The sequence below is a fragment of the Terrapene carolina genome, unplaced genomic scaffold (genome assembly GCF_002925995.2).
Source record: "Terrapene carolina triunguis isolate 2854851 unplaced genomic scaffold, T_m_triunguis-2.0 Scaffold42, whole genome shotgun sequence".
NCBI classification, from domain to species: domain Eukaryota; kingdom Metazoa; phylum Chordata; order Testudines; family Emydidae; genus Terrapene; species Terrapene triunguis.
The window spans coordinates 58286652-58312819 of record NW_020664393.1 but is presented as its reverse complement, the minus strand read 5'-3'; the positions used below and the strand labels follow the sequence as shown (position 1 = coordinate 58312819).

Here is a 26168-nt window from a genome sequence, read left to right as displayed (position 1 = left end):
AAATTAACTAATCAAATGGAGGGACCTGCACAGGAGATACTATTTACACAGAATAAAACAAAACTAAAAAGAAAGTTCTTACTCCAAAAGAAGCACAATGAAATATACAAGCATTTCACTTTCTACCAAAACAGTTGTGTAAACATTAACCTAAATCTCTCCCAATCACTTAATTTATTTGTATTCCCTGAAAATAAATCTAAGTCAGCTCTTTGGCACAGATTATTAGTGTCTTAGTTACAATACCTCAAATGTGTTATAGCCACTTAATGCTGCTCCACCAGCACAAAATGGTCCTATAGTTGGCATAGCCAGTCAGGAGAGGATTCACATATTATAAAGGGTTTTCTGGTGACTTTTCTGTCACCTTTCATGCCTATACCTGGCACAGAGTGTCTAGGCCAAGCCAAGTATCAGAGCCACTGTCTCCATAAGGATAAACATGAAGTTCTGGGATAAATATAACCAGGTGTTTTCAGCATGCACTCTACATTTTAACAGTCCAGGGTGCAAAATACTATACTGCATGATGCATTTTCTAAACATCCTCCTAGATTTCTACATATACTCAGCAAAGATGCCACCTGACTGTCCAGCTCTTTTGAAGTGCCTTAGCAAAAAAGCATTCTGGAAGGGTATTCTGAAATTGGACTTCAGTGCTATATGCATCTCCTGTCTGAATTGCCTGGTGGCCAGGTTTGAAGTCTTAAGCCAGTGCAACAAATTCATCTGTAACTGGAAGCACCAGTTCATTTAGCTCAAAATTATTTATCTCAAAGTTTGGTTGCTGTTAATCTTCCCCTTAATCTCTTTGGGACTTTGTCCCAGACACTGAAGTGTTCTGGAATAAATGTTCACATCTCCTTCTTTCGCATCTCTTGTTCACATCTCTCTACTTTCAAAGTGTTCTTTCCTGACCAACCAAACACAGGCACCTTAATTACACATCCCCTTCCAAAATCCTGTATTATAAAATTATTCAGTGTGACACTCACACCATAGTTATGGTTGCAACCAGTTCCCATTACATAAAAAATATATTTTACACCTCTAGGTATAAAAGCCTCTCTGTATCAATCAGTAGCAATGGATTACCAAAATGTAAAATTTCCTGTAAAATCTGAAATTTGGTCTGATGTCTTGTGCTGACTTCTAGATAAATAAGACTTAAAAGAACAAAGTCTACTTCTAAACGTACATTCCCTATTTCTCTAAATTTAAATTCCCTAATTGTACAAAACTGTTTCTAAACATCTTAATTTTGAAACATTTTGTGTGCTCTCTGTTTTGACAGAAGAAATGTGATCTCTCTTCTTATCCAGAAAAGTTTCCACCATGTGAAGTAATAAGTCGGTACCTCTTTCCCAGGTATCAGGAATTACTTCTACTGGGTAATTAAATTAGAAGAGTCACTTCCAATGCTTGGCAATATAAACATACATTAGTTGATTAAATATAATTTTAATAAAAATATTTCAAAACTGCTCAGCTGATGGCTACTCAGGAAACATGTGCTGGAATATTTCAGAGCACAGAGCCTCTCAAATGCTAAATGCCTTCTTTTTTTTTTTTTGACCAGTGAGAACTCAGCCTCTTGTACTACCCCTTCTCATTAGCCAGTTCAGGAAGCCTGCTCGTTTTCTATCAAATATGTCGTCCAGTCAGAAAGAAAAGTGGTCTGTCTTCTTTGGCGTTGGCAGTTTGGAATTCGTCCCTCAGTCGGAACTGCCATTCATCTTCTAGTTCTAGCCGGACAACAGTCTGGCGAAGAGAATTGCGGTCTTGGCAAATAACACACAAGGTAGCACCTACATGAATGGTTAAAACAAACAAGTATGAGTGTTTTGTTTTATTTTCTAAATCATCAACCTGGTCCTGCAAGCTTTCAATTGTCTTCAGTGGGAGTTCTATGCCTGGAAGAGAGAGGAAGGATGGTTCAGTGCTTAGGGTGCTAGTCTAGGACTTGGGAAACCCAGGTTCAATTCCTTGCTCTGTCAGAGACTTCCTGTGTGACCTCAGGCAACTTACTTGGCCTTTCAGTTCCCCATCTTTAAAATGGTGATAACAATACTTCTGTACCTCACAGGGATGTTGTGAGGATAAATACATTAAAGATTGTAAAGTGCTTAGATGTTATGATAATGAGATCCATCTAGTACTTCAGATAGATCACAATCAAGCCTTAGGGCTGGTCTTCACTGCAGGGAGATCAACGCTGCTGCAATAGATGTAGCAGGGATTGAGTTAGCGGGTCTAGTGAAGACCCGCTAAATTGATGGCAGAGCGTTCTCTGGTCAACCCTGGTACTCCAGCTCTCTGAGAAGAGTAAGGGAAGTCGACTGAAGAGCATCTCCATCGACGCAGCGCAGTGAAGACACTGGGATTAGTCGACCTAAGCCACGTCGACACCAGCTATGTTATTTCCATAGCTGGAGTAGCGTAACTTAGGTCGACTTACACCCTCCCCCCACAGTGAAGACAAGCCTTTACATTTGTGACAGTTCCATGGGCCAGATTTTGATGTACTTCTTAGTGTGAATAAGGGTCTTACTGATTGCAGTGGGACTACAGGGTCCTAATTCAGCAAAGCACCTCAATTTTAAAAGAGATTGAGGAGTTCTGGATACTTAAGCACGTGCTTAAATGTTATGTTGAGCAGGAATGGACTTAAGAATGTACTTAAAGTTAAAATTAAGCATGAGCTTAAGTTCTTTGCTGAACTGTGGACTACGTTACTACGCAGTGTAAGGCTGGAAGAATCTAGACCTATATCAATTGTGCCATTTGAGGCCAATATCCTAAATAAGCAATCATGGACAATCAGGATCCAGACACCCTGGGGGGGAAAGGTCTAAACCCCAAAGAATAAGTAACTGAATCAACGGATTCTATACAATATTACTGTACTATAGAAGTATATTGAGTAAAATCTCAAACGAAAGCTAGTGAAACGCCAGTCGTGATCTATGTGCGGATGGTGTGTAAACAGTTATGTATGTGTGCTGGAAATACATCCTAGAATATATTTTTGGGGCAGACATGATAAAAGGAACGTCCTAGACAAAGGAATGTTGTTTTGTGTGTGTCTCCAGTGTCAATTGAGCAAGGTGAGGCCAGAGACAATGAAAGTTACATTTACACACAAGCCAACAGAGGGAAGGGATGTCAGCAGGAAAGGACAAACAGCAGGGGAGAAGAACTTTATGGGGGATACTCTTCAGAATGATACATTTCAAAGGTTTACTGGACTATAAAATGAAGGAGAGTGAACCCCTTAGTTATCTATCACTTAAGGGAAAAGGGGGACAGAACCCTCTGATTCTGTGAACATTGGATCTTCCTGACAGAAGGGCTGGAGATGGAAACTTAACTAACCTTCATTCCTAAAGTTTCCATCTCCAGACCTGTTCCTCCAGGTCAAGATTAAGGCCTTGTCCACGCTGCAGAATTCAGTCTTCAATAGCCAACCACCATTGCAGTGGCGAAACCACTATACTCCATCACTTGTATCAGTCTAGCATACCCCTGCTTGAAACTGGGTTAAGTTGTACTGTACTGATCCAAATGGTAGTTTATAACAGCTTTGCCTGTCTACAGATCTGCAACAATGCAGCTGCGCCAGTGGCTGGCCACTGATGGCTGCAACTGGGACAAATCCCCAGAGTAGATAAGGCCTACAACACAGTGGCAGTGTAGCATGGGAGACGCTGGCAATACAATTGCTTGTTTGTAGATAGAGGACATCAGTCTCCAGTGCCGTCAGTCTGGAACCTTGAAGACTAATTTGATTCATTTGGTTATTATTTGTTATTAATATTAAACAACCCATCCTTTTCCCCCACAATCTACTGAGTAGAATCTTATGGGTAAGATTTTGAAAATTAGAGGGGCACAACTGCAAGCATACAGTGATGCATGCCTATTGCATACACACAAATACCCAATCTGCAAACATACACTGAGTATTTATGAATATACATTAGGCAACTCAATGGTATGTACGCACCAGTGCCTGCCTAATTTCAAAAATCTATAGAACTGATAATACTTGTATGAGGATGTAGGTATTAATCTGCTGTAGTGCTGGATTGGTGTGATCCCAAATGGGGAGACATGGACCTGGTTGACGTACAAAGGCAAAACATTATTTAGTTTCTGCCCAACGGTGGATTTGGCAACTCCAAACCAGACAGACACTGCAATTTGTAACAATCATTCTGCAGCTCACCTTTCAGGAAGTGAAACTTTTTCAAAAAGCTAGCTACAACGAAGGAGTCACAGAGGTAAAGCAGGAGTCCACTAAACATCAAACCAGAGCAACTGATGTTCAAAGAGTGAGGTCGGGAACTCACATAGCAAACTGCAATCTGATTGGAGGAAAGAGGGATCAGAAATTAATTTTCCTCAGACTTCAAAGTAGTGTTGCTTCTTAGGGCTTTGCACAGAGGTGTGAATGTCTGCACCAGTTTAAAGTTTAGCAATCCTTCCTAATTATAGGAATGGTCTTTGTGATCAACCATTTGTGAGCATCCCTACTGCTCCCAAATAAAAATCCCTCCTCTGAAAAAAAAAAGTGTTGTATAAACAGGTAGGTAGACATGGCAGGATTTACATGCCTCAACAACTGTCTCTCCCCTTAAAAACAAATCTGAGACATGCCTTGCACGTTTTACACACACACACACACATACACACACACACACACAGCTGTATGGTCCAATACAGCAAACACTTATGGAGGTTCATAATTTTACTCAAGTGTCAATGGAACCACTTATGTGAGTAAAGTTATGAATGTCCATAAGTGTATTCGGGATTGGGTCCTAAGGTTTTCCCTAGAGACTGGAAACCTTTCGCTTTCCAAAACTCTCTGTTCACTCAGCCTTCTCAGGCCGGTTAAGAACCTTGGAGATTCACTGAGATGTTTAAAGATTTGTCGCTCTCCCCCAATAAAGAAATTTTCCACATAGGACTTTGTGTCCAGAGTACTTCAGCTTATCAGAAATCAGCCAGAAAGGAACTTTAAGGACTTAGAGCATTTGGGGGTAGAGCGAGTTGTGAAGTCTGTTACACAGCTGACTCGGGGAGGAAGACAAATTGGCAGGTCTACCAAGTTTGAACTTCATGTAGTTTTCCAGTTGGATGGGAAGGCCAAAAGAAACAAATCAAAACACTACCAAAAAAACTTGCTAGCATCATTCATACTTGATTTGCATTTGAGTCCAAATATGTATCTTGGTTTTAGAGAGGGGCCTGGTCCGAGCACAGGACTGGGAGCCAGGAACTCCTCAGTTCTAATCTGAGCTCTTGTGTGGAGCATTCACGTCTTGGCTTCGACTGGTCAATGTTTGTAAAATGCTTTGTAGGAGGAAAGTTATAAATATAAATGTAAATGGCCAAGTTATTATATTAAGTTGAGGAAACACTCACGGGACTGAATGGCAATTGGGACGAATTACAACATGGGTTTACGAAAGGCAGGTCGTGCCAAACCAACCTGATCTCCTTCTTTGAGAAAGTAACAGACCTTCTAGATAAAGGAAATGCGGTGGATCTAATATACCTCGATTTTAGTAAAGCGTTTGATACGGTTCCACATGAGGAATTATTGGTTAAATTGGATAAGATGGGGATCGATAGGAAAATCCAGAGGTGGATAAGGAACTGGTTGAGAGGGAGATTGCAGAGGGTAGTACTGAAAGGTGAACTGTCAGATTGGAGGGAGGTCACCAGTGGGGTTCCTCAAGGTTCGGTTCTGGGTCCGATTTTATTTAATCTATTCGTTACTGACCTCGGAACCAAATGTAGGAGTGGGCTGATAAAGTTTGCGGATGACACTAAGTTGGGAGGCATTGCCAACTCGGAGAAGGATCGGGATATTCTGCAGGGAGACTTGGATGACCTTGTAAATTGGAGTATTAGTAATAGGATGAGATTTAATAGTGAGAAGTGTAAGGTGATGCATTTAGGGATGACTAATAAGAATTTCAGTTATAAGCTAGGGACGCATAGCTTAGAAGTGACTGAGGAGGAGAAGGACCTCGGAGTCCTGGTTGATCGCAGGATGACTATGAGTCGGCAATGCGACGTGGCTGCGAAAAAAGCTAATGCGATCTTGGGATGCGTAAGGCGAGGTATTTCTAGTAGGGACAGGGAGGTGCTGCTTCCGTTATACAAGGCGCTGGTGAGACCTCACTTGGAGTACTGTGTGCAGTTCTGGTCTCCTATGTTTAAAAGGGATGAACTGAAACTGGAACGGGTACAGAGAAGGGCAACTAGGATGATCCGAGGAATGGAAAACCTTTCCTATGAAAGGAGACTCGAGGAGCTTGGTTTGTTTAGCCTAACCAAAAGAAGGCTGAGGGGGGATATGATTGCTCTCTTCAAATATATCAAAGGGATAAATACCAGGGAGGGGGAGGAATTATTTCAGCTCAGTGCTAATGTGGACACGAGAACGAATGGATATAAACTGGCCGTGGGGAGATTTAGGCTTGAAATTAGACGAAGGTTTCTAACCGTCAGAGGGGTGAAATTTTGGAATAGCCTTCCGAGGGAAACGGTGGGGGCGAAAGACCTCTCTGGCTTCAAGATTAGGCTAGATAAGTTTATGGAGGGAATGGTTTGATGGGATTACGTGATTCTAATCAATTAGGCAATAACGGCCATCGCTGGTAAAATGAGGGTCTGGCTAGAGATTCTTGCCTGTATGCTCGGGGTTCTGCTGATCGCCATTTTTGGGGTCGGGAAGGAATTTTCCTCCAGGGTGGATTGGCAGTGGCCCTGGAGGTTTTTCGCCTTCCTCCGCAGCATAGGGCAGGGGTCACAAGCTGGAAGATTCTCTGCGACTTGAAGTCTTTAGATCACAATCAGGAGACTTCAACAGCAGAGATAAGGGAAAGTGGGGGGGTCAGCTTTTGTGGCCTGCATCATGCGGGGGGTCAGACTAGATGACCATATTGGTCCCTTCTGACCTTAAAGTCTATGAGTCTATGAGTCTATGGGAAAAAAAATTCGGAGGCACTGGTCATTGAGACCTGACTAGAAAGCACAGGCTAAATTACTATAACTATTCCTTACTACAACTGTAGGATTGTGCTCGGTGTACTTTATTTTTAGTGTGCATAGTCATTCATAGCTTCTAACCATTCATTTCCTTTTTTGTAACTTACAAATTGATTTTTTAAATATCACAACAATCTATATTATACAGTTCAGAAGCCATGTAAAAATCTCAAAGGAATAGATCACAGAACTAGTACAACACTTGGGTTAAATATGGGCTGGCCTAAACTGCAGAGCTACTTGAAGATCATTTTGTTCAGTACCTGTGGTCCTAAGTTAAGGTAACAGTCCACAGATAGCACTGGATGGCTATAATTCTTCAGTGAAAGAGGAAAGAAACGATGGCTGTGGTACTGGAGATATTTTTCAAGCAGCAGCTGAGCAGGTGCTGCTAAGAAGGTGTGCTTGCTGTCAGGAGCACAGATATACTGAGCAGGTGCGGTTGAGACTGGAGTTTCAGAAACCTACATGGAAAAACATTGTGATATTGATAAATCCTGATCAGCCAAACCCCAATCATCTGAATTTGGGGTTGTACAAAATGTATCTCTGTCCCAAAAATCCAAAATGCATATAGCCACCAAAAATAGGTTATCCAAAACTCCTATTACCCAAAGGTTTCAGTTATCCATGGAAAATTGGAGTTTAATTATAGTTAAATAGCATTTTGGATTCTGCTTTGACTCAAAAAGTTCTTCCTGAACATGAAATGGTGTAAGGAGGAGTTATTAAGTAATACTTTACAACAGTTCTACATCAAATTCACAGTGAAAGTCTTTCTTGTTTGAAAAAAAAATTATGTGGTTTAAGACATTACACAGGAAGATGACATAGGAAGCGGTCAGGGTACATTTATGCCGTGGGAATTGTGGGTTCCAGGAGTTTCATGTTAAAAAAAAAATCTAATGGCACATGTGTCCCATCTCTGGCAATAGAATGTACACCAACAAACCTCACTCTCTACATTAAAGGTTAATGACTGCACAAACAAATAACTAACAATGAAAGATAATTATCAACTTTTACCTTAGACTTAATATGAAAGGACCTGTGTCCTCCTACTGCAATTTGCTTCTTCATGACACTGAAGCGATTGAACCGACAGATCAGAAGACCGGCACTGTGGGCACGCAGGTTGAAATCAACATCATCGCACATAAATCTAGCAGGAGCGGAAACCACAGCTATTAATAAACATTGCTTGTTCTTGAACATTAGCAGACATATAGGCACTCAGATACTACAGTGAGGCAGATTGTACAAATAGAAAAGAGTATGATCCCACCACAAATAAGGTCAATATAAAGGTTTCCACTGACTTCAAAGGACATGGATTAGGCCCTAGATGAGACACCCAGAAGTACACGTCTCTGACCATATATTTCTCCTCTGTAACAAGGAGCATGTAACTGTTGAAATTTTCAACTTCCCTCTGTAGAAATGCTATCAGTCTACATCAGTGAGATCAAGCATTTAAAAGTCACAGAATCACTTCTTCATCCAACAGCGTTGCAAAGAGCCACAATTAAGCAATATGGGCCAAATTCATCCATGTCTTAAGATTTAATTGGGTTGGATTTGGCCCATTTCAAATTAGAGATGGAACCGAATGGAAACTATCAATCCTGATCTGAATTCAGTCCAGATTTAGCAGGTCAAGCTTCTAAAATGGGCCATACCCATGTACCCTCATCTTTGGGTAATATTGATTCTATTTATTCCCGATTGTAAATATACATGTTCTACAAGAGAACTGGAATGACTTTTAGAAGTATGAGGATCTGATCCAGGATTTGTATCTGCGCTTTTGGTTTCACACATCTCTTCTCAGAAGTCAGAAAATCCCTATGTAACAAGCATTTTGTAAAATAGAGTTACTACATTCACCAAAACAGCAAAATAAAGATTACAGGAGGACTGGTTCTATTTAGGGCTCAGTGAGTAATCTGCCATTTAAAGCTATCAGTTTTTAAAATTATGGCTCTGTTGATAGATACTCTGTTGAGTGATACTCACATGTGTCTTTGCTATCTCTGGCTGACTGTGTCTCTTTTTGATTCAAAATGCCATGTTTTCTCACCACCAATTCATCCTTGGAATGTCACACAATATTGCCCAAGCCTTAACAGAGAGCTGCATGCAGAACTATGGTGAGTCACCAGTGATTAAACACCCACAGGTTAAGTATTGCTAGTGTAAACTGGCATAAAACCTTATTCTTGACATTTTTGCATCACTCTATGCATTAATATTACTTTGCTTTATTGCATTGTTGGGTCCAGTACTATTCAACATTTTAATTAACGACTTAGATAATGGAGAGCAGATGACACCAAGCTGAGGGAGGTTGAAAGCACTTTGAAAGACAGGATTAGAATTCAAAACAACCTTGGCAAATTAGAGAATTGGTCTGAAATCAACAAGATAAATTTCAATAAAGACAAGCATGAAAGTACTAACACTAAGGAAGGAAAAATCAAATGCACAACTACAAAATGGGGAAAAACTGGCTAGGTAGTAATACTGCTGAAAAGGATCTGAAGGTCATAAATTGAATATGAACCAACAATGTGATGCAGTTGCTAATATCATTCTGGGGTGTATTAACAGGAGTGTCTTATGGAAGACAATGGAGGTAATTATCCCACTCTACTCAGCACTGGTAAGGCCTCAGTTGGAGTACTGTGTCCAGTTCTGGGCCCTACACTTAAGGAAAGATGTGGATAAACTGGAGAAAGTCCAGAGGAAAGCAACAAATGATAAAAGGTTTAGAGAAGCTGACCTGTGTGGAAAGGTTAAAAAAACTAGGCATGTTTAGTCTTGAGAAACAAAGACTGAGGGGAGACCTGATAACAGTCTTCAAATATGTTAAGAGCTGTTATAAAGAGGACGGTGACCAATTATTCTCCATGTCCACCGAAGGTAGGACAAGAAGTAATGGGCTTAATCAGCAGCAAGGGAGATTTAGGTTAGATATTAGGAAAAATGTTCTAACTATAAGAGTAGTTAAGCTCTGAAATAGGCTTCCAAGGGCAGTTGTGGAATTCCCATCACTGGAGGTTTTTAATAACCCCTATCAGAGACGGTCTAGGTTTACTTGGTCCTGTCTCACTGGGGGGTGGGGCTGGGCCAGACGACTTTTTGAGGTCCCTTCCAGCTCTACATTTATTCAATTCTATGATTATTGTTTTCTTAGATTAGCACTCAGCTTTCCATTCAAAAACGGCCTCAAATGGTAATACTCTGTGTGAAAATGTACTATGCCCCCACAGGCTAAACAGCCTGAGAACACCGCTGTATACAGGAGATACATGTGGCTATGGTTCTAGTGCTCTTGAAAAGTGCCAGTGACAGACTTGAAGATTTAAGTCACCTGTTTATCCATAGAATAGTTAAAGCAGAGATGCTTCCCCACAAATATGCCTCAATCTAGATTTGGAAAGATCACTTCTAGAGGTGATAGTCTCTTATCCTATTCAGCCCTGTGCCCCTCTGACAATTAGTGGCAAATGTGGTGGTGGTTTTGTGATGTGAACACTTGTCCCCGAGGAACTGAGTTCACTATTTCACATGGGTTAATGAACAGCTGCCAAGTGGTATCTGTAGTGAACGGAGCTTTAAGAACCACAGTGACTATGCTTGGCACCTTTAAGGTCTGGAACATTATGTGTGGCCCAGTTAAAAAAATGGGTAGCAGAAGGTGGGTTGGAGATTGAACCCAAGAATGGAGTGGGCTGGATGCAGCTTCTCCCTAAAGGCCCCCCATCAATGTTAGAGGGATTTGTTTTTGTTGTTTTTCTTTCTTATTATTGTTCTCAACCAATTAAAGTTATTGTATTTAATTAAAGAGTATGCCTAGCTTAGGTGGAGAGAGATAACAGTCTTTTTAGCCACTTCTTACCTGGGCTGGACTGGAACCAGCAACTTAGATGTAAAATTTATCTCTATTCTATTAGCAGTCTCCTGAGAAATCCAATTCGAGTGAGTGAGAGCTTAGCCAGAGTGAAGGCTGCATGATTTGGTCCTTGCTCTACATTAGAGGCGCCTATGGATTCACTCACCTGTTCTGGTTATATTGGACATTCTGAGTCAGATCCACATTCAGCATGATGAAGTCATGTACATGGCAACAGGAGAATGGTTCCCTGATCTCACCACTATTTGTTTTACTAGACCATTTCCTCATCCCAATCAAGGCGTAGTGAGTGACATTAGGGGTTGCTTCAATGTGTTGCAGAATTTGCTTCAAGGAAACGTTCCTTTCAGTCCATGTATATTCACTACAATAGGTTGGAAAAAAATGTTTCAGATTCAAAGTGTACAAAAAATAATCCAGTTCATCTGAGCAGTATCTTACAATAGTTATAAATATGAGCATAGTAAACAGGCAGCAGTGATGCTAGACCTACTGCCTCATCTACCTAAAGCTCATTTAGCTTGGGCTGACATTATAGGTTTGAAACTCAGCCTGGATTTCTCAATATGTTCATTAAGGTTTGTAAATGTTTTAAGTTAACCTAACTCTTGCTCCAAGTGATCCTGGGAAGATATGTTTACCATCAGCCCATTACAAAACCACATGGAACTTTTCAGTTTTGACTGAACTTTGCTTTTGTTTTGGGATTTGACATAAAATCAAACATACAAATTGAAACAGAAAAAAAGATTTCTCCAAATCCCTGCACAGCAAAGCTGCTGAATTTAGCACAGCTCTGGTAATAAGTAAAACTGGCCCAATCAAGTACTGTTTTAAAAAGCTAAGAGACTTGTTTTATCGTTTGCAAACTGAAATAAAGTAGAAGTCACATTGGCTCCTTTGATAGTCCCAGCCTAAGAGATGTACTGTAGGTGGCCAACTCCCCCTGAATTTCCATTAACTCCCTTAGTTCCTTCAAAAATCTTACCCAGAATGCCACCCATGTGCCTCAACTGCTGAGTGAACTTGATGGGGGTAGCAGCAAATGGGACAGACCCGGCAGCAAGACCACTAGGTACATCCTCCACCCTGGTAGTCTCTGGCACCCACTGGTCAGTTGGGGGGAAGGATGCTGTGTGGTCTACATCCCCCAGCTCCAGCACCATGTGGAGTCTCTTTTGGCTCTGTTCCACCCCTACCCACCCAGAACTAGGAATGGGAATCCAGCCAGCAGATGCTGTGGATCTAGCCCAGAGGTGGGCAAACTACAGTCCACGGGCCACATCTGGCCCATAGGACCCTCCTGCCCGGCCCCTGAGCTCCTGGCCTGGGACCCTCCTGGCCCCCGGCCCCTCCCCTGCTGTTCCTCCTCCCCTGCAGCCTAAGCTCGCTCCATCGCTGGCACAATACTCTGGGTGGCGGGGCTGCGAGCTCCGGGGGCAGCACAGCTGCAGAGCCGGGGCCTGACCCAGTGCTCTGTGCTGTGCTGTGGCGTGGCTGGCTCCAGCCGGGCGGTGCAGCTGCCTGTCCTGGTGCTCTGGGTGGTGCGGCTGTAGCGCTGCCAGCCACCGGTGCTCCAGGCAACGCGGTAAGGGGGCAGGGAGCAGGGGGGGTTGGATAGACGGCAGGGGAGTTCGGGGTGGGGGTCAGGGGGCGGGGGTGTGGATAGGGGTCAGGGCGGTCAGAGGGCGGGGAACAGGGGGGTTGAATGGGGCAGGAGTCCCGGGGGGGGCCGTCATGGGACAGGGAGCGGGGGAGGGTGGATGGGGCAAGAAGCAGGGGGGGTCGGATAGGGGGTGGGGCCGGGCCACACCTGGCTGTCTGGGGAGGCACAGCCTCCCCTAATCGGCCCTCCATACAATTTTGGAAACTGGATGCGGCCCTCAGGCCAAAAAGTTTGCCCGCCCCGATCTAGCTGTTCGTCCATTGGGGGTCAGAGAGGATTTTTTCTCCCATAGGGCCAATTGGCAGAGGACAAGGGAGTTTTTCACCTTCTCAGCATCTTTGAGACACAGTAGGTTAAGTAGTAGGGCTGTCAAGCTATTAAAAAAATTAATAGCATGATTAATCGCACTATTAAACAATAGAATACCATTTATTTAAATATTTTTGGATGTTTTCTACATTTTAAAATATATTGATTTCAATTACAACATAGAATATAAAGTGTAAGTGCTCACTTTATATTTATTTTTGATTACAAATATTTGCAGTGTAAAAAACCAAAAGAAATAGTATTTTTCAATTCACCTAATGCAAGTACTGTATTGCAATCTCTTTATCATGAAAGTTGAACTTACAAATGTAGAATTATGTACAAAAAAACTGTATTAAAAAATAAAACACTGTAAAATTTTAGATCCTGCAGTCCACTCAGTCGTACTTCTTGTTCAATCAATCGCTCAGGCAAACAAGTTTGTTTACATTTGCAGGAGATAATGCTGCCCGCTTCTTGTTTACAATGTCACCTGAAAGTGAGAACAGGCGTTCTCATGGCACTGTTCTAGCTGGTGTCGCAAGATATTTACATGCCAGATGCGCTAAAAATTTATATGTCCCTTCATGCTTCAACCACCATTCCAGGGGACATGCATCCATGCTGATGATGAGTTCGGCTCGATAACAATCCAAAGTAGTGTGGACCGATGCATGTTCATTTTCATCATCTGAGTCAGATGCCACCAGCAGAAGGTTGATTTTCTTTTTTGGTGGTTCAGGTTCTGTAGTTTCCATAATGGAGTGTTGCTCTTTTAAGACTTCTGAAAGCATGCTCCTCACCTCGTCCCTCTTAGATTTTGGAAGGTACTTCAGATTCTTAAACCTTGGGTCGAGTGCTGTAGCTATCTTTAGAAATCTCACATTGGAACCTTCTTTGCGTTTTGTCAAATCTGCAGTGAAAGTGTTCTTAAAATGAGCATGTGCTGAGTCATCATCCAAGACTGCTATAACATGAAATATATGGCAGAATGCGGGTAAAACAGAGCAGAGGACATACAATTCTCCCCCAATGAGTTCAGTCGCAAATTTAATTAACGCATTATTTTTTTAACAAGCATCATCAGCATGGAAGCATGTCCTCTGGAATTGTGGCCAAAGCATGAAGCGGCATACAAATGTTTAGCATATCTGGCACCTAAATATCTTGCAATTCTGGCTACAAAAATGCCATGCAAATGCCTGTTCTCACTTTCTGGTGACATTGTAAATAAGAAGAGGGCAGCATTATCTCCTGTAAACAAACTTGTTTGTCTGAGCGATTGGCTGAACAAGACGTAGGACTGAGTGGACTTATAGGCGCTGAAGTTTTACATTGTTTTGTTTTTGAGTGCAGTTATGTAACAAAAAAAATCTACATTTGTAAGTTGCCCTTTCACAACAAAGAGATTGCACTACAGTACTTGTATGAGGTGAATTGAAAAATACTATTTCATTTTTACAGTGCAAATATTTATAATAAAATATATACACTTTGATTTCAATTACAACACAGAATACAATATATACGAACATGTAGAAAATATCCAAAATATTTAATACATTTCAATTGGTATTCTATTGTTTAACAATGTGATTAAAACTGCAATTAATTGCGATTAATTTTTTTGAGCTAATCACGTGAGTTAACTGCGATTAATCGACAGCCCTATTAAGTAGGAATGTGCTTAGTCCCTAACTGAGGTAATTGGTTGCACTGTTAATTTGTCTCAACTTGTGGCCAGTTTCCAGTGTGATTAAAAAGATACAGTGCACGGTTCCCAGAGGTAAAAGACCTTGGATTTTCCTGATGGGACGTGGGCTCATGGGGTAGAGGGAGATCTTGTAACCCTTGTGGGCTAAGGCCTGACATCCCCACCCTTCTGCATCCTCTGTCTCCCATATGGGTGGGGGAGGGGGTAGGATTCAGAGAGAGCTGAGTCCTGGGAGGGGGTAGTTGAGGAGAGCCTAGCCTCAGTGATGGGTTTTATGGTAGGAGCCCTGTAACCCCTGCACTGGAACCACTTAATGCCTGGTATAGGTGAGCGTGGCTGATGGGCAGGTAGTGCCCCTCCCCTGTGGTAAAGCTAAATAAAAGTTCTGGTCTGCCACTTAAAATCCATCCATGTGTGTCTGTACTCCTTGCACCGCTGTATCCGGATCAACTGTACATGTGACGGCCACCCCTCTTGGCCAACACAGCTGGGACTGAACCACACAACTCCAGAGCCAAAAGCATGAGTCACTCCAGCCTGAACTGAAGTGCCAAGCGGTATGGCTGAAGCTGTAGACTGGGAACAGATGGGAACTAACCTACATGCAGACAAATATATCAAGAAATATTTCTCTGTCGCCAGGCAAATATTATACCCTACTTGTTACACAGAGTAAAAGCCTTGCTGTTTCCATGATATCATTTCAACAAGTTGTGCTCAGAGTTTAAAGTGATCAGCTGAAAAAAGTCATGTTCCTTCATTATGGTGTTTTACCTCTTTCTGTCTCCTGAACAATCGATTTCTACCGCATTCCACATAACACAGGAATCATCCGAAATGACAATGAAAGGCCAGATATCCTGGGGTTTAATCCCCAGTTCTTCTTGCCGATTTCGTTCTAGTTCCAGATTGTGATAAGACAGCTCTTTTATTAGAAAGTGTGCAGCACCTGAAACCAAAAACAGCATAAACAAGAGGAAAATTCTGGGATGGGAGGTGGCGGTGGCAGGGGCAGGAGTTGTTTGTTGATAAGTGCCAACCTTTCAAATGTTCATGGAGCACAGTGTGGCTCACTCACTCTGAAGGTTAATAATAATATTATATAAGGAGATACACCTATCTCATAGAACTGGAAGGGACCCCAAAAGGTCATTGAGTCTAGCCCCCTGCCTTCACTAACAGGACCAAGTACTGATTTTTCGCTCCAGATTCCTAAGTAGCCCCTGCAAGGATTGAACTCACAACCCTGGGCTTAGCAGGCCAATGCTCCAACCACTGAGCTATCCCTCCCCCCACTACAAGGTTGGTAATTAAAGGACTCCAGAGCCAATCTGTCACCATCCCCTACCAAATGCAACTGAGTTGATGGGTGTGGGTGTTGTATCAGGCTGCTAAGGCCACATGGGACACCACTGAGGAAACTAATAAGATGAGTTTGATTTTTGTGGTGGGAATTTATGTGATGCCTTTAAACTGCGAGGGGCAGATTTACCTCCACTGATACCTCCTGGCACCAGCCACTGCACATGGGGACGGACCCACCTAAGTGATGAAAACCATAATTCCCTCTGTCTGTCCACCTTGGGGGTCACACCAGAGCAGACTCTGGGTGCTCCATAGAAACCCTTCTGGCAGATGCTACCTAAAAAATGCACAGGATCAGTGCATTATTAGGCACCATAGCCACTCCCCGTCCCTGGCCAGCACCAAACTCATTTAGGGCTATGCTAGTCAGCTATGAGCCCTGCTCAAGTTCCACTGCCTTGAGATGCTGCAGTTCCTCCCACTGACAAATGTCCTGTGGCCAAGGATCCTCTGCTGCATGTTGCAACTGGGAGAAAATGCCCCAAAGTCACATGCCTTCTTCACTAATGTTAGCATTATAAGGTTAAGTAGGAATGACTTATCAGGTGCTAACTGATTTTGCATTTACTTGGGATACAATACAGTTAACCACCTATCACAGTAAAGAAGGAGGGTGTGGTTTCTGAAGCACAGTATATATGGTGAGATATACTGTGTTGCAAGAGATCACTTATTACAAACCTCTCGGTGAGGGCGTCTGTACAATAACACACATATGTTTTACCTTTTTTTTCTCCTCCTAATACCTACCTACTCCAGCACTGTTGAAAATACTCGGCAGCACTAGCATGATGTGGTTCGGCCAGTATTTTTTATATATGGCCATTTCATACTCCTTGACAACTAGAACATGCAAATGGCTGGCACCATCCATTGCATGATACAGGTTGAAAAGTCCATGTTCATGACGCCCAGTTGTGGGAGTAAAAGTGGGGCTTTTTATGTAATCCTGACTCTGTAAAGTAAATACAAAAATGAAGGATGAGTCTCTGTATTATGCTGAATATTATTTAAACAAAAAAGGCCAGATCCTCAGGTGGTGTAAGTCAGCGTACAATGGAGCTATGCTGATTTACACCAGGTGAGAAACTGGCCTAATATCTAAATAAAAGAGAAATTAGGAATTTTTATAAGAGTTGGAAGAGAACAACTTCTATCAAGTGACAAAGAAAAGGGTCTTGATCGCTTGATTGGCTGGTAAGAGAGGGATAGATACATATAGCCCCAGATGGGATTGCTAAATCTTGATCTACCAGGGATATAGGATCCTCAGTGGCTTGACAGGCCCTGAGGAAGGAAAAAGAAAGTAAAGAGCAGAAGAATAGAAAGCAACCAGACATTAAGAGAAGTGAAAGAACAACGAGAAAAAGACTAAGATGATAAAACTTTACACAGCTATAGTGACCTACATCCAATGATCTCGTAGCACTTTGCAAACATGCATTAAGTCTTACAGCAGCACACCCTATGAAGAAGGTAAGTATTATACAATTTTTACAGATGAAAAAAACACAGAGAAATTAAGTGATTTGCCAAAGGTCTCACGGCAGATCAGAGGCAGGGATGGGAATAGAATCTGTGGAGACTTGACACCTAGTTCCCATGAAGTAACCATAGTAAATTGAGGGTGTTTCCGGTGGCACACAGTAAATTGGGATAATTTTGTATTCTCATCAGCTGAAAAACACAACGCTCTCTCAGATAAAAGGTGTTGCGTAACTTCAAGTTTGATTGCAGTCTGGCAGATGTATATTAAAAAACATGCTCCTACCTATTTAGGTATAAGCTGCCAAAAGTGAAGGATGGAGTATGGATCAATAACTTTTTTGTGGACAGCTTACCTTCTGCACCATAAAATCTCGGCTGCTACTACTGTTCCACAAATTGCTCCAGTAGTCTAAAGAGAGTATACTTCATTGAATCAGGCAGAGATTGTTCCGGGCTTGCAGGGGTCATTGTACAGGCTCATATCAGAGACAAGACAGACTGCTCAGATTGATAACCTCTGCAGCTGTCTTCCCTGAAGCTACCATGAGGTTCTGCACAGTCACCACAGAGATTCTTTCAAAACTCTCCTTTATGTTATCTGGTGGAACCACTTACGCAGGCCAGGACAGGCAAGCCAGTGATAAATTGCTTCCTCTTACTAGTCATAGGCTAAACAAAAACATGTACATTTGATTCTCAAAGCTGAGACCATTCCTCTCTTCAGTGTGTTTATCCAGAACCCTGAGAACTCCTGAGTCACTGCACAACAATCTCCAATTGTCATAGTCCCAGCTCACAAACAGTGTGTGCCCAGGACCAGCCTTGATTATGAGTAAGGCTATGATTATGTCACAAAGGTTGCAGAAGTAACTGAAACAGTGACTTCCAGCGACCTCTGTGACATTGGGGACCCCCGCAGCTGACCAGCCACTGCCAGCAGCGGGGGACCCTGCAGCAACCTAGCCTCCATGGGGGGCGGGGGACCCTCCCACAGCTGCCCAGCAGGAACCCCCGCAACTGACTGTTCGCCGCCGGTGACAGCAACCCCTGAGCTGCCCAGCGGCTACCACAGGGGTCCCTCCTGTAGTGGCTCAGCTGCTGTGAGCAGCCAGGCCCCTCCCCGCAGCTCCCAGCCACCGGGGATGGCAGCAGAGGGACCCCAGAGCTGCTCAGTGGCCGCGGGTAGGGGGGGCCCTCCTGCAGTTCCCAGGCATGGGCAGCGGTGGCAGAGGTACCCCGAAGCTGCTCAGTGGCCAGGGGCAGACGGGCCACCCGCAGCTCCCAGCCCTGCAGGGCAGTGGGGGGACCTGTCCAGCTCTAGCCCCACACAGTGGCAGCCACTGGGAAATGGGGTCCCTGCAGCTCCCATCCGCTGCAAGGGGGACAGGGTGCTGGATCCTTCTCCCTCCCTATTTAGTCAGAGCTGTTTTTAGTAAAAGTCAGGGACAGGTCACAGCTTCCATGATTTTTTGTTTATTGCTCGTGAGCTGTCCATGATTTTTTTTCTAAAAATATCCATGACAAAATTGTAGCCTTAATTATGAGCAAAGCAAGTATTTGATTGGGACCTTGCATTCCAAGCAATTTCTGCAGCTTGTCTTCCTCTCCAGCAAGGGCACCCAAGGAGAAGGAAACAACTCACTGCCAGACCATTCTCACCATCTCCCGGCAGCAGAACCAGTAGTGAAGCCAAAGTATGATCTGACCCTACAAATCTTTAGATCAGCCCTGTCTATGCCCCATATGTGAGTATAAATATAGTTATCCATCTACCTTATCTGTGACAAGCGGTAACCTCATACTTTCCAGCTGTCTTCCTGGTTGACTAAAGACAAAATGGTGCTCCTTTGACTTGGGGATGATAAAATGCAGCTGGATCTCCTCTCCGAGCATGGAATAGGAAAAGGCAAAAGCATGCAGGGTGGACTCATAAAGCTGAGGGGGGGAAAAAGGACAAATTTAATTATTAGATTCTAACTTTCCTTCTCAAGAGAGCACAGAACAGTCCGTGGACACCACTAAGTCAGCGCCAAACCAGAAGGAAACCACACATGGCACAGGAATACTTTTTACCTCATAACTCATATTAATACTAATCAGTGACATTTGGCTCAAGCCCAACATATTCACTAAACAATTTACCCAGCTTCCTGGCCAGAAGTCGTCAATTTGCTCTTTGTTTCATTGATGGTAGCAAGGCTTGTGGGCCAACCTCGTTTCTCAGTAATGCCATGTGCTATACAATAGCTGCAGTACTTGCGTTGCTGATGCCTTTTTCTTCACATTCTAATGAGCAGCGAACTGGAAGGTTTGTTTGAATAATCAGAGTCCACATGATGTGTATCAAATGCTCTCTGCAGCAATCAACTTACTATCTTCAGCAACTGCTCTGCCCCAGAGCAAATGTTAATAAACTCTAGGGGAAGGTTTACTGGGAAATCAATGATCATTTATAGTGGTTAGTGTAGAATGTTGATTATAGCACTTCATAGGTCAGTGGGAATGATCCAAGGAACAGTCGTGCAAAGTCCACAGAGTGAAACTGTTGACCTCCATGACCTTTACTGACCCTACCAGCCATGAATCTGGTTACTCAAAGAATACCAGAAGATATTCACAATGTGCTTTTGTCATGCACTGCTGCCACTATCAAAAATTAATTATCACTAAGATAAAACATTTTGTCTAAACAAAGATCCCAAAACTGCAATCCAATCCACTCACACAGACCTCTGTGCCTGGGCAGGACTCCACTGACTTCACTGGGGCTCAGTGCAAGTGCAAAGATCCAACTGCAGTATCAGGGCCAAAATGTATACATCAGTTCTCTGTGGAAATGCTTATAGAGCAAATATGCAACTTGGGTACCAGTACTGATACTGTAAAGTATGCACAATGTAATTTACAGATCTGCTACAGATTTACTATCCTAAATAAAAATTAGGCATGATTTACCTGATACCTGGGATTGAAGCCCATATATTGATGGCACTGTTCACAGTGGTGGTATGTATTGTATGCTGCATACTTAGATAATCTCATTCGAGTTGTCTGACGGCGCATATACATGTCCTCCTGTTTTCTGCCCATTGATCTGTCTGTAAATAAAAAAAATTGGACTGTATTCATTTTAAGTATATTCTAGGGCCCATTATATCCCCCGTGATGAATAAACTGTTTATGTAATCATCACAAGCCTGCATCGATAGTGGGAACACCAAACAAAATAGATATTCAGCCTGAGCTTTGGTTTTATTATGTGTGTATCGAAGGGGAAAGAAAATAACTGTAGATTTAAGTGCTTTGTCATGATGGGTTCAGTGCTCATTTATAATAACGCAGAGGTGCAGGTAAAGCAAAATTATTATTATGATGATTACTATTTGTTGAGTGCTGACTTGTGCTGGGCACAGAACAAACAGAGAGGAAGACACCGTCTCTGCTTTCACAGAGTGCAGTTTAAAATGCTCTCTGCGTTATTATAAATGACCACTGAACCATCATGATAAAGCACTTAAATCTACAGTTATTTTCTCTCCCCTTCAATACACTGGGGGGAGGGGCTAGTAATGGGATATCAAGTGGAAGGACAGTATCGTGGTTAATGCAATGGACTGGTACTTGGGTTCTGTTAGACACTGGGCAAGTCACCTTCAAATGCTCTAGTTTTTAGATGCCCAAACTGTGCTGGGCACCCGCAGCTCCAGCTGAAAATCAGGCCCCATGTGCCTCAAAATAGAGGCAACTAAAATCAAAGGCTATTTTTGCAAATGTTGGTGCTGATCTCTCTGGGCCAAATTTACACAGGTATTTAGACATGTACAGATGCATATAGGTGCCTTGTGAGATGTACAAAAGTAAATCGGAGTCCAGTGCCTAGCCCACTTAGGCACTTTTGTAAATCAAACTTGGTGCCTATCTGCATCTTCAGAAATAAAATTATCTTTGAAAATCTGTCCCAGAGAGGAAGTTGCTATCATGTGATTGATGTCAGAGCCAAATGAGGAGAGTGTCTAGTGACATTGTGATGTGGACTTTCATCTAGTTGGTCCTGAACTGAGACACCAACTCGTTTCACACAGCCCACCAAACAGCCATCAAATGGATCACTACTTCAGTGGACCACATTCAAACTGGTGACCTACAGTTCAATCCTAACTTTAGCCAAGGCAGAACATGGTTTTGGGCCCACTCTCCTAGCAGCTAAACAACCGGGAAAAAAAAGCCAGCCAATCAGGAGTGGAGGGAAAAACTAGCCGAGTGCCACAGCAGTTTGGAACCCCAGAAGTTGGTGCCTGGGTGGCCGCCCGGCTTCCCCACTCCTAGAACCAGCCCTGCACACATGCGGAGTCTTATTGAAACATAATGGGACAACTCAAGCAAGTAAATTTACTCAGATACATACGTGTTTGTAAGATCAGGGCCGTACTAGTGAAAGGCTACATAGCTTCCATGCCACAAAACACTCACATTGCTCATCCTTATGTGTTGTTCCTTATCTGACAAACTTTTAATCCTTTTTCAATTTAACCCTCATGTTAAAACTATAAACAATATAGCTCTGTACATTGTAATTACATATCGACGAAATCCTGGCCCCATTGGAATCCTGGCCACATTGCTATTTGCTTCAATAGGGCCAGGATTCCATCCATACTGTCTATAGTGGGTGCAAGTAAATAAATAAATACATGCATCTCTCTCGGTTATATTTTAAATTCTGACCATCACTGTTCATATTTTGAAGCCTTGTACAAATCAGACTTGCATCTTCATATTTCGGATCATGAACAGTGTAGTCAAAAGGTATCTTCTTAAATGTCTCCAAATCAGGCCACATGTCTCCTGGCTGGTGATAACATTGATCTGATTCTTCTTGGAGTTCTATAATAATAGTAAAAAAAAAAAACCCCAAACATGCAGTTTACAATAAATGGAATGATGTCTACAGTTTTACAGAATGCTTTTTTAAAGAGATGTGTGAAATCAATTGAAAGGTTCAAATGATTGCATAGAAAGATACCCCAACCTAAAGCAAGTCTATGCTATTCATATAGTTTAGGAGGTTATTAATGATTATTATTGTACTATTATTTCTTTTACTATTTTAAGGCAACAACATCTGTGAAGCTGTTTTCTGCAGAAAAACTAGTGATCATCTGATCAATTACTCAACATTCCTCACCCCTCAATGCAATTCTGCCATAACAGAGTAAAAGCACCAGTCAGAAGCCATCTGGAATCATATATGCACTGATAATAAAAGCACCACAGCAAGGATTTTGCTGGTAAAATGGACCAGCCAGCAGGAGTCTCTCCACTGACTTGGATACACTTTGGAGATAGAGTTTTCAGTTAAGGGAATTTGGTTTGTTCTTTTCCCCACTAGTAAGGAGTCCAAGGTGTTTGGGGGCAGACCCTAAGCTGTTGCAGTGTCATAGTTCCACAGAAGTGACTGGAGCTCTAATCATTTACACCAGCTGAGGATCTGCTGCTTGGAAACTAGAAGTAAATAGGAAACTCAAGCAGAGCTACTCACACAGGATAAAATTCCTCCCCATGCAGAGGGCCAGCCAGCATACAACGTATGATCCTCTTAGATTCTCCGTAAGCACTCAAAACAAGAATTTAAATGAGACTTACATGAGGCAAAAGCTTTGTACTGCTTCTCTGCACAGGGGAGAATTTTACCCCCAATAGTAAAAAAACCCATCAAATAAATCACTGTAGTGATTGATCAAAGTAAATAGCAGAGCCTCGGAGACGTCTAGAATTACATCTGGAGAAAGAGGGGAATGAGGGATATGCTGAAAATACTGAGAATAGGATCAACTACTGGAAAGCAGGAATGTGTGTATGGTCTTTTCTCATTCATATGATCTCTTGTTTACCTAAATTGTATAATACAGTGACAGTATTGCTAATGGTTATAAATCTGTCAATGTTTCCAACTAACCCCCTTTTTTGCATTTGACCAAAAAATAATCATTCCAGGCTTAAAGTCAGTATATTGTTTCTCGGCATGAGATGAACTATTTTTAACATACAAAATGCTGCTGCCAACTTTCTAAGAAAAACAGAGATGTGCTGAGAGGAGGAGTGAGCTCTAAATGGAGAGAAATTAGCTAATCACAGGATTCCAAATTAGAAATTAAAATCCTTAACTCCTTAATTTAAGAACTCTAAATGGATTGCAGTAATGTAAATGAACTACAGTGTAAAGGTGAAAAGCACATGATAAAGTAGTCAACAACTGGTCCAATTAACAATGTGACAAAAAATCCCCAGAAGCGAATGTCTCTTCATCAACAACTTACTAATATTGATTTCTTCCTCATCATAAACATCCACTTCCGTCAGTCTAATCAGCATTCTGGACAAGATACTGAGGAACTGAAGATAGGCTCCCGTTTTTCCTATCTGTAACAAACATATAAATCAGAAACTAAACAGTTGTTTATCATGAATGCCATTCTGTCATTATTTGGAAACTTGGAATTGTAATGACTATTGTAATCTAATTTAAAAGTAGGTTAAAGTCCAACTCTTAAATTCTGTTGCATATACATTCCTATTCCTGTACATTCACAAGTTTATATGGGATGATTAATGACTCATCTTACACAGTAATGCGACTTTTATGCAGGAAATTAACATTCAAAATATACCTTATATGATACCCTTGGGATATAGGCATACAAATAAAAAAAACTCACCACAAGCAACTTCTCTCCCCTGAACTATACTCCCTACAATGGGCAGGAAAACACATTTTTAATAATCCAGACAAGTACATTACATGAAAATCTGCCAGGGAAAAGCACAATATAACTAAAGCTTTACCTCAACCCTTCCAAGCCTGTGCATTCATTGATTGACATATTGAGGCAACTTTCTATACTGAAGAATGAGTTGAAACAGGTCCATAGGACGGAGAGCAGCATACCCACATAGTTTCTCTTTTCAGTCAGATATGATATGCAAAAATTTTATTTCCCCACAAAGCTTATGTGATCCATTTTTTAAATTACATCAAACATCTAATGCTTTTCTTTTTTTAACCCAAACCAGAGAAGATACAGTCCTTCTCTCCACTATGCAGACATGCATTGCTGTGCTTTTGTACAATTTACTTTTGCACCTGATTTTACAAAGGGATGGGCCAATTACTCTCAGGCAGCAGATAGTTTAACCCAGGGGTAGGCAACCTATGGCACGCGTGCCAAAGGCGGCACACAAGCTGATTTTCAGTGGCACTCAAACTGCCCGGGTCCTGGCCACTGGTCCGGGGGGGCTCTGAATTTTAATTTAATTTTAAATGAACCTTCTTAAACATTTTAAAAACCTTATTTACTTTACATACAACAATAGTTTAGTTATATATTATAGACTTATAGAAAGAGACCTAAAAATGTTAAAATGTACTACTGGCACGCGAAACCTTAAATTAGAGTGAATAAATGAAGGTTGCCGACCCCTGGTTTAACCAATGAATTGTCCTATCATCTTGCGTGTGAACTTTACTGGACACAATGTTAAATAAATAAATAAATAAATGAGCAAGCACCTAAACACAGCACTTGACAAACACTGGGCCCTTGACGTTAATGTGGCTCAGGAAGAAATGTCCATCTTGCAGGGATAAGAGCAGCTTTCATAAATCCTATTTGCACTTTGCCTTCTTTCTGTGTAATTCAACATTAAAAATTACACTGAAGACAACTTGATAATCATAAACAAGAGTTGCCTCTTCAGTGCTCGGGCTTACAAATTAATTATAATCCTGATCCTGCTTCTATTGAAACTGTACAGTTTATTTCAATGGGAGAGCATGAGGCCTGATAATAAACTGACAGTAGTGCGGATCCTGCTTTCCTGATGTACCCCAAGAATCCAGTTGCCATGAAATAACTATACTGGAGATTTGAGGAACGTAAGAAATGTAGGGTTGAGTCTAATGAGAGTTGCATTATTTTAAACAGTTATGGAATAAATGTTCATTTCACTTTACATTTAAAAGGAGGCGGCTTTGAAGCTAAAACAAGTCAAAAATAACATTTGTTCTCTTTAAAAATGACAAACAGCAAACTGGAACCTGCACTTCCTACTAAATCAGATTTCTCTCAGAACAGTTGTTAACCTTGGAACTGATCCAAAGCCCATTGATTTCAATGGGAATTTTTTTATTGACTTCAGTGGGTTTTAGATCAGGACCCTAGAGCTGAAAATAATAGCTATATTATAGTGACTCCCTGGGTCCATTTATTTGTGAATCAACTAAACAAAAATTTCATATCTTGGAAATGATCCCTCATCTAATATTTCATGCAAATGTGTAATTGATTGTGTTTAGTTCCAGGAGAGTATAGTACCTACATCGTCTCTCAGATCTGGGATTACTTCTATGTATCTTTATCAGAGCTTTCATTTCATCTGAAGTGACACTTGGATTTTCATTAAGATCATCAGTATTCTGTCAAAATTGGGTGAATTTGACAGATTCTCAGTTTGAGAATAATTTTATTGTTTGACAGTAATAAGGTGACTCTGTAGCTCAAACATATGCCCCTCATAGCTGAAATAGGCAGGATATCATTACCAAGTTCATTTTGATTGAACACAACTCCCTTAATAGGACAACAGCT

The 26168-nt window shown here is 41.8% G+C and overlaps 1 protein-coding gene across 1 annotated transcript in view; it reads right to left on the bottom strand.

Moving 5' to 3' along the window:
- Positions 1-1644: 1644 nt before the first annotated feature.
- GREB1 (growth regulating estrogen receptor binding 1) overlaps positions 1645-26168 on the bottom strand; it is an 80502-nt gene continuing 55978 nt past the window's right edge. The window contains exons 22-32 of the mRNA XM_024192595.1: positions 23841-23943; positions 22249-22407; positions 20479-20621; positions 19297-19458; positions 16786-16990; positions 15445-15619; positions 11127-11345; positions 8092-8227; positions 7329-7529; positions 4229-4367; positions 1645-1808 (exon numbers count right to left, since the gene is read on the bottom strand). Coding sequence (XP_024048363.1) covers positions 1645-1808; positions 4229-4367; positions 7329-7529; positions 8092-8227; positions 11127-11345; positions 15445-15619; positions 16786-16990; positions 19297-19458; positions 20479-20621; positions 22249-22407; positions 23841-23943 — 1806 coding nt within the window. The remainder of the gene's footprint in view (positions 1809-4228; positions 4368-7328; positions 7530-8091; positions 8228-11126; positions 11346-15444; positions 15620-16785; positions 16991-19296; positions 19459-20478; positions 20622-22248; positions 22408-23840; positions 23944-26168) is intronic.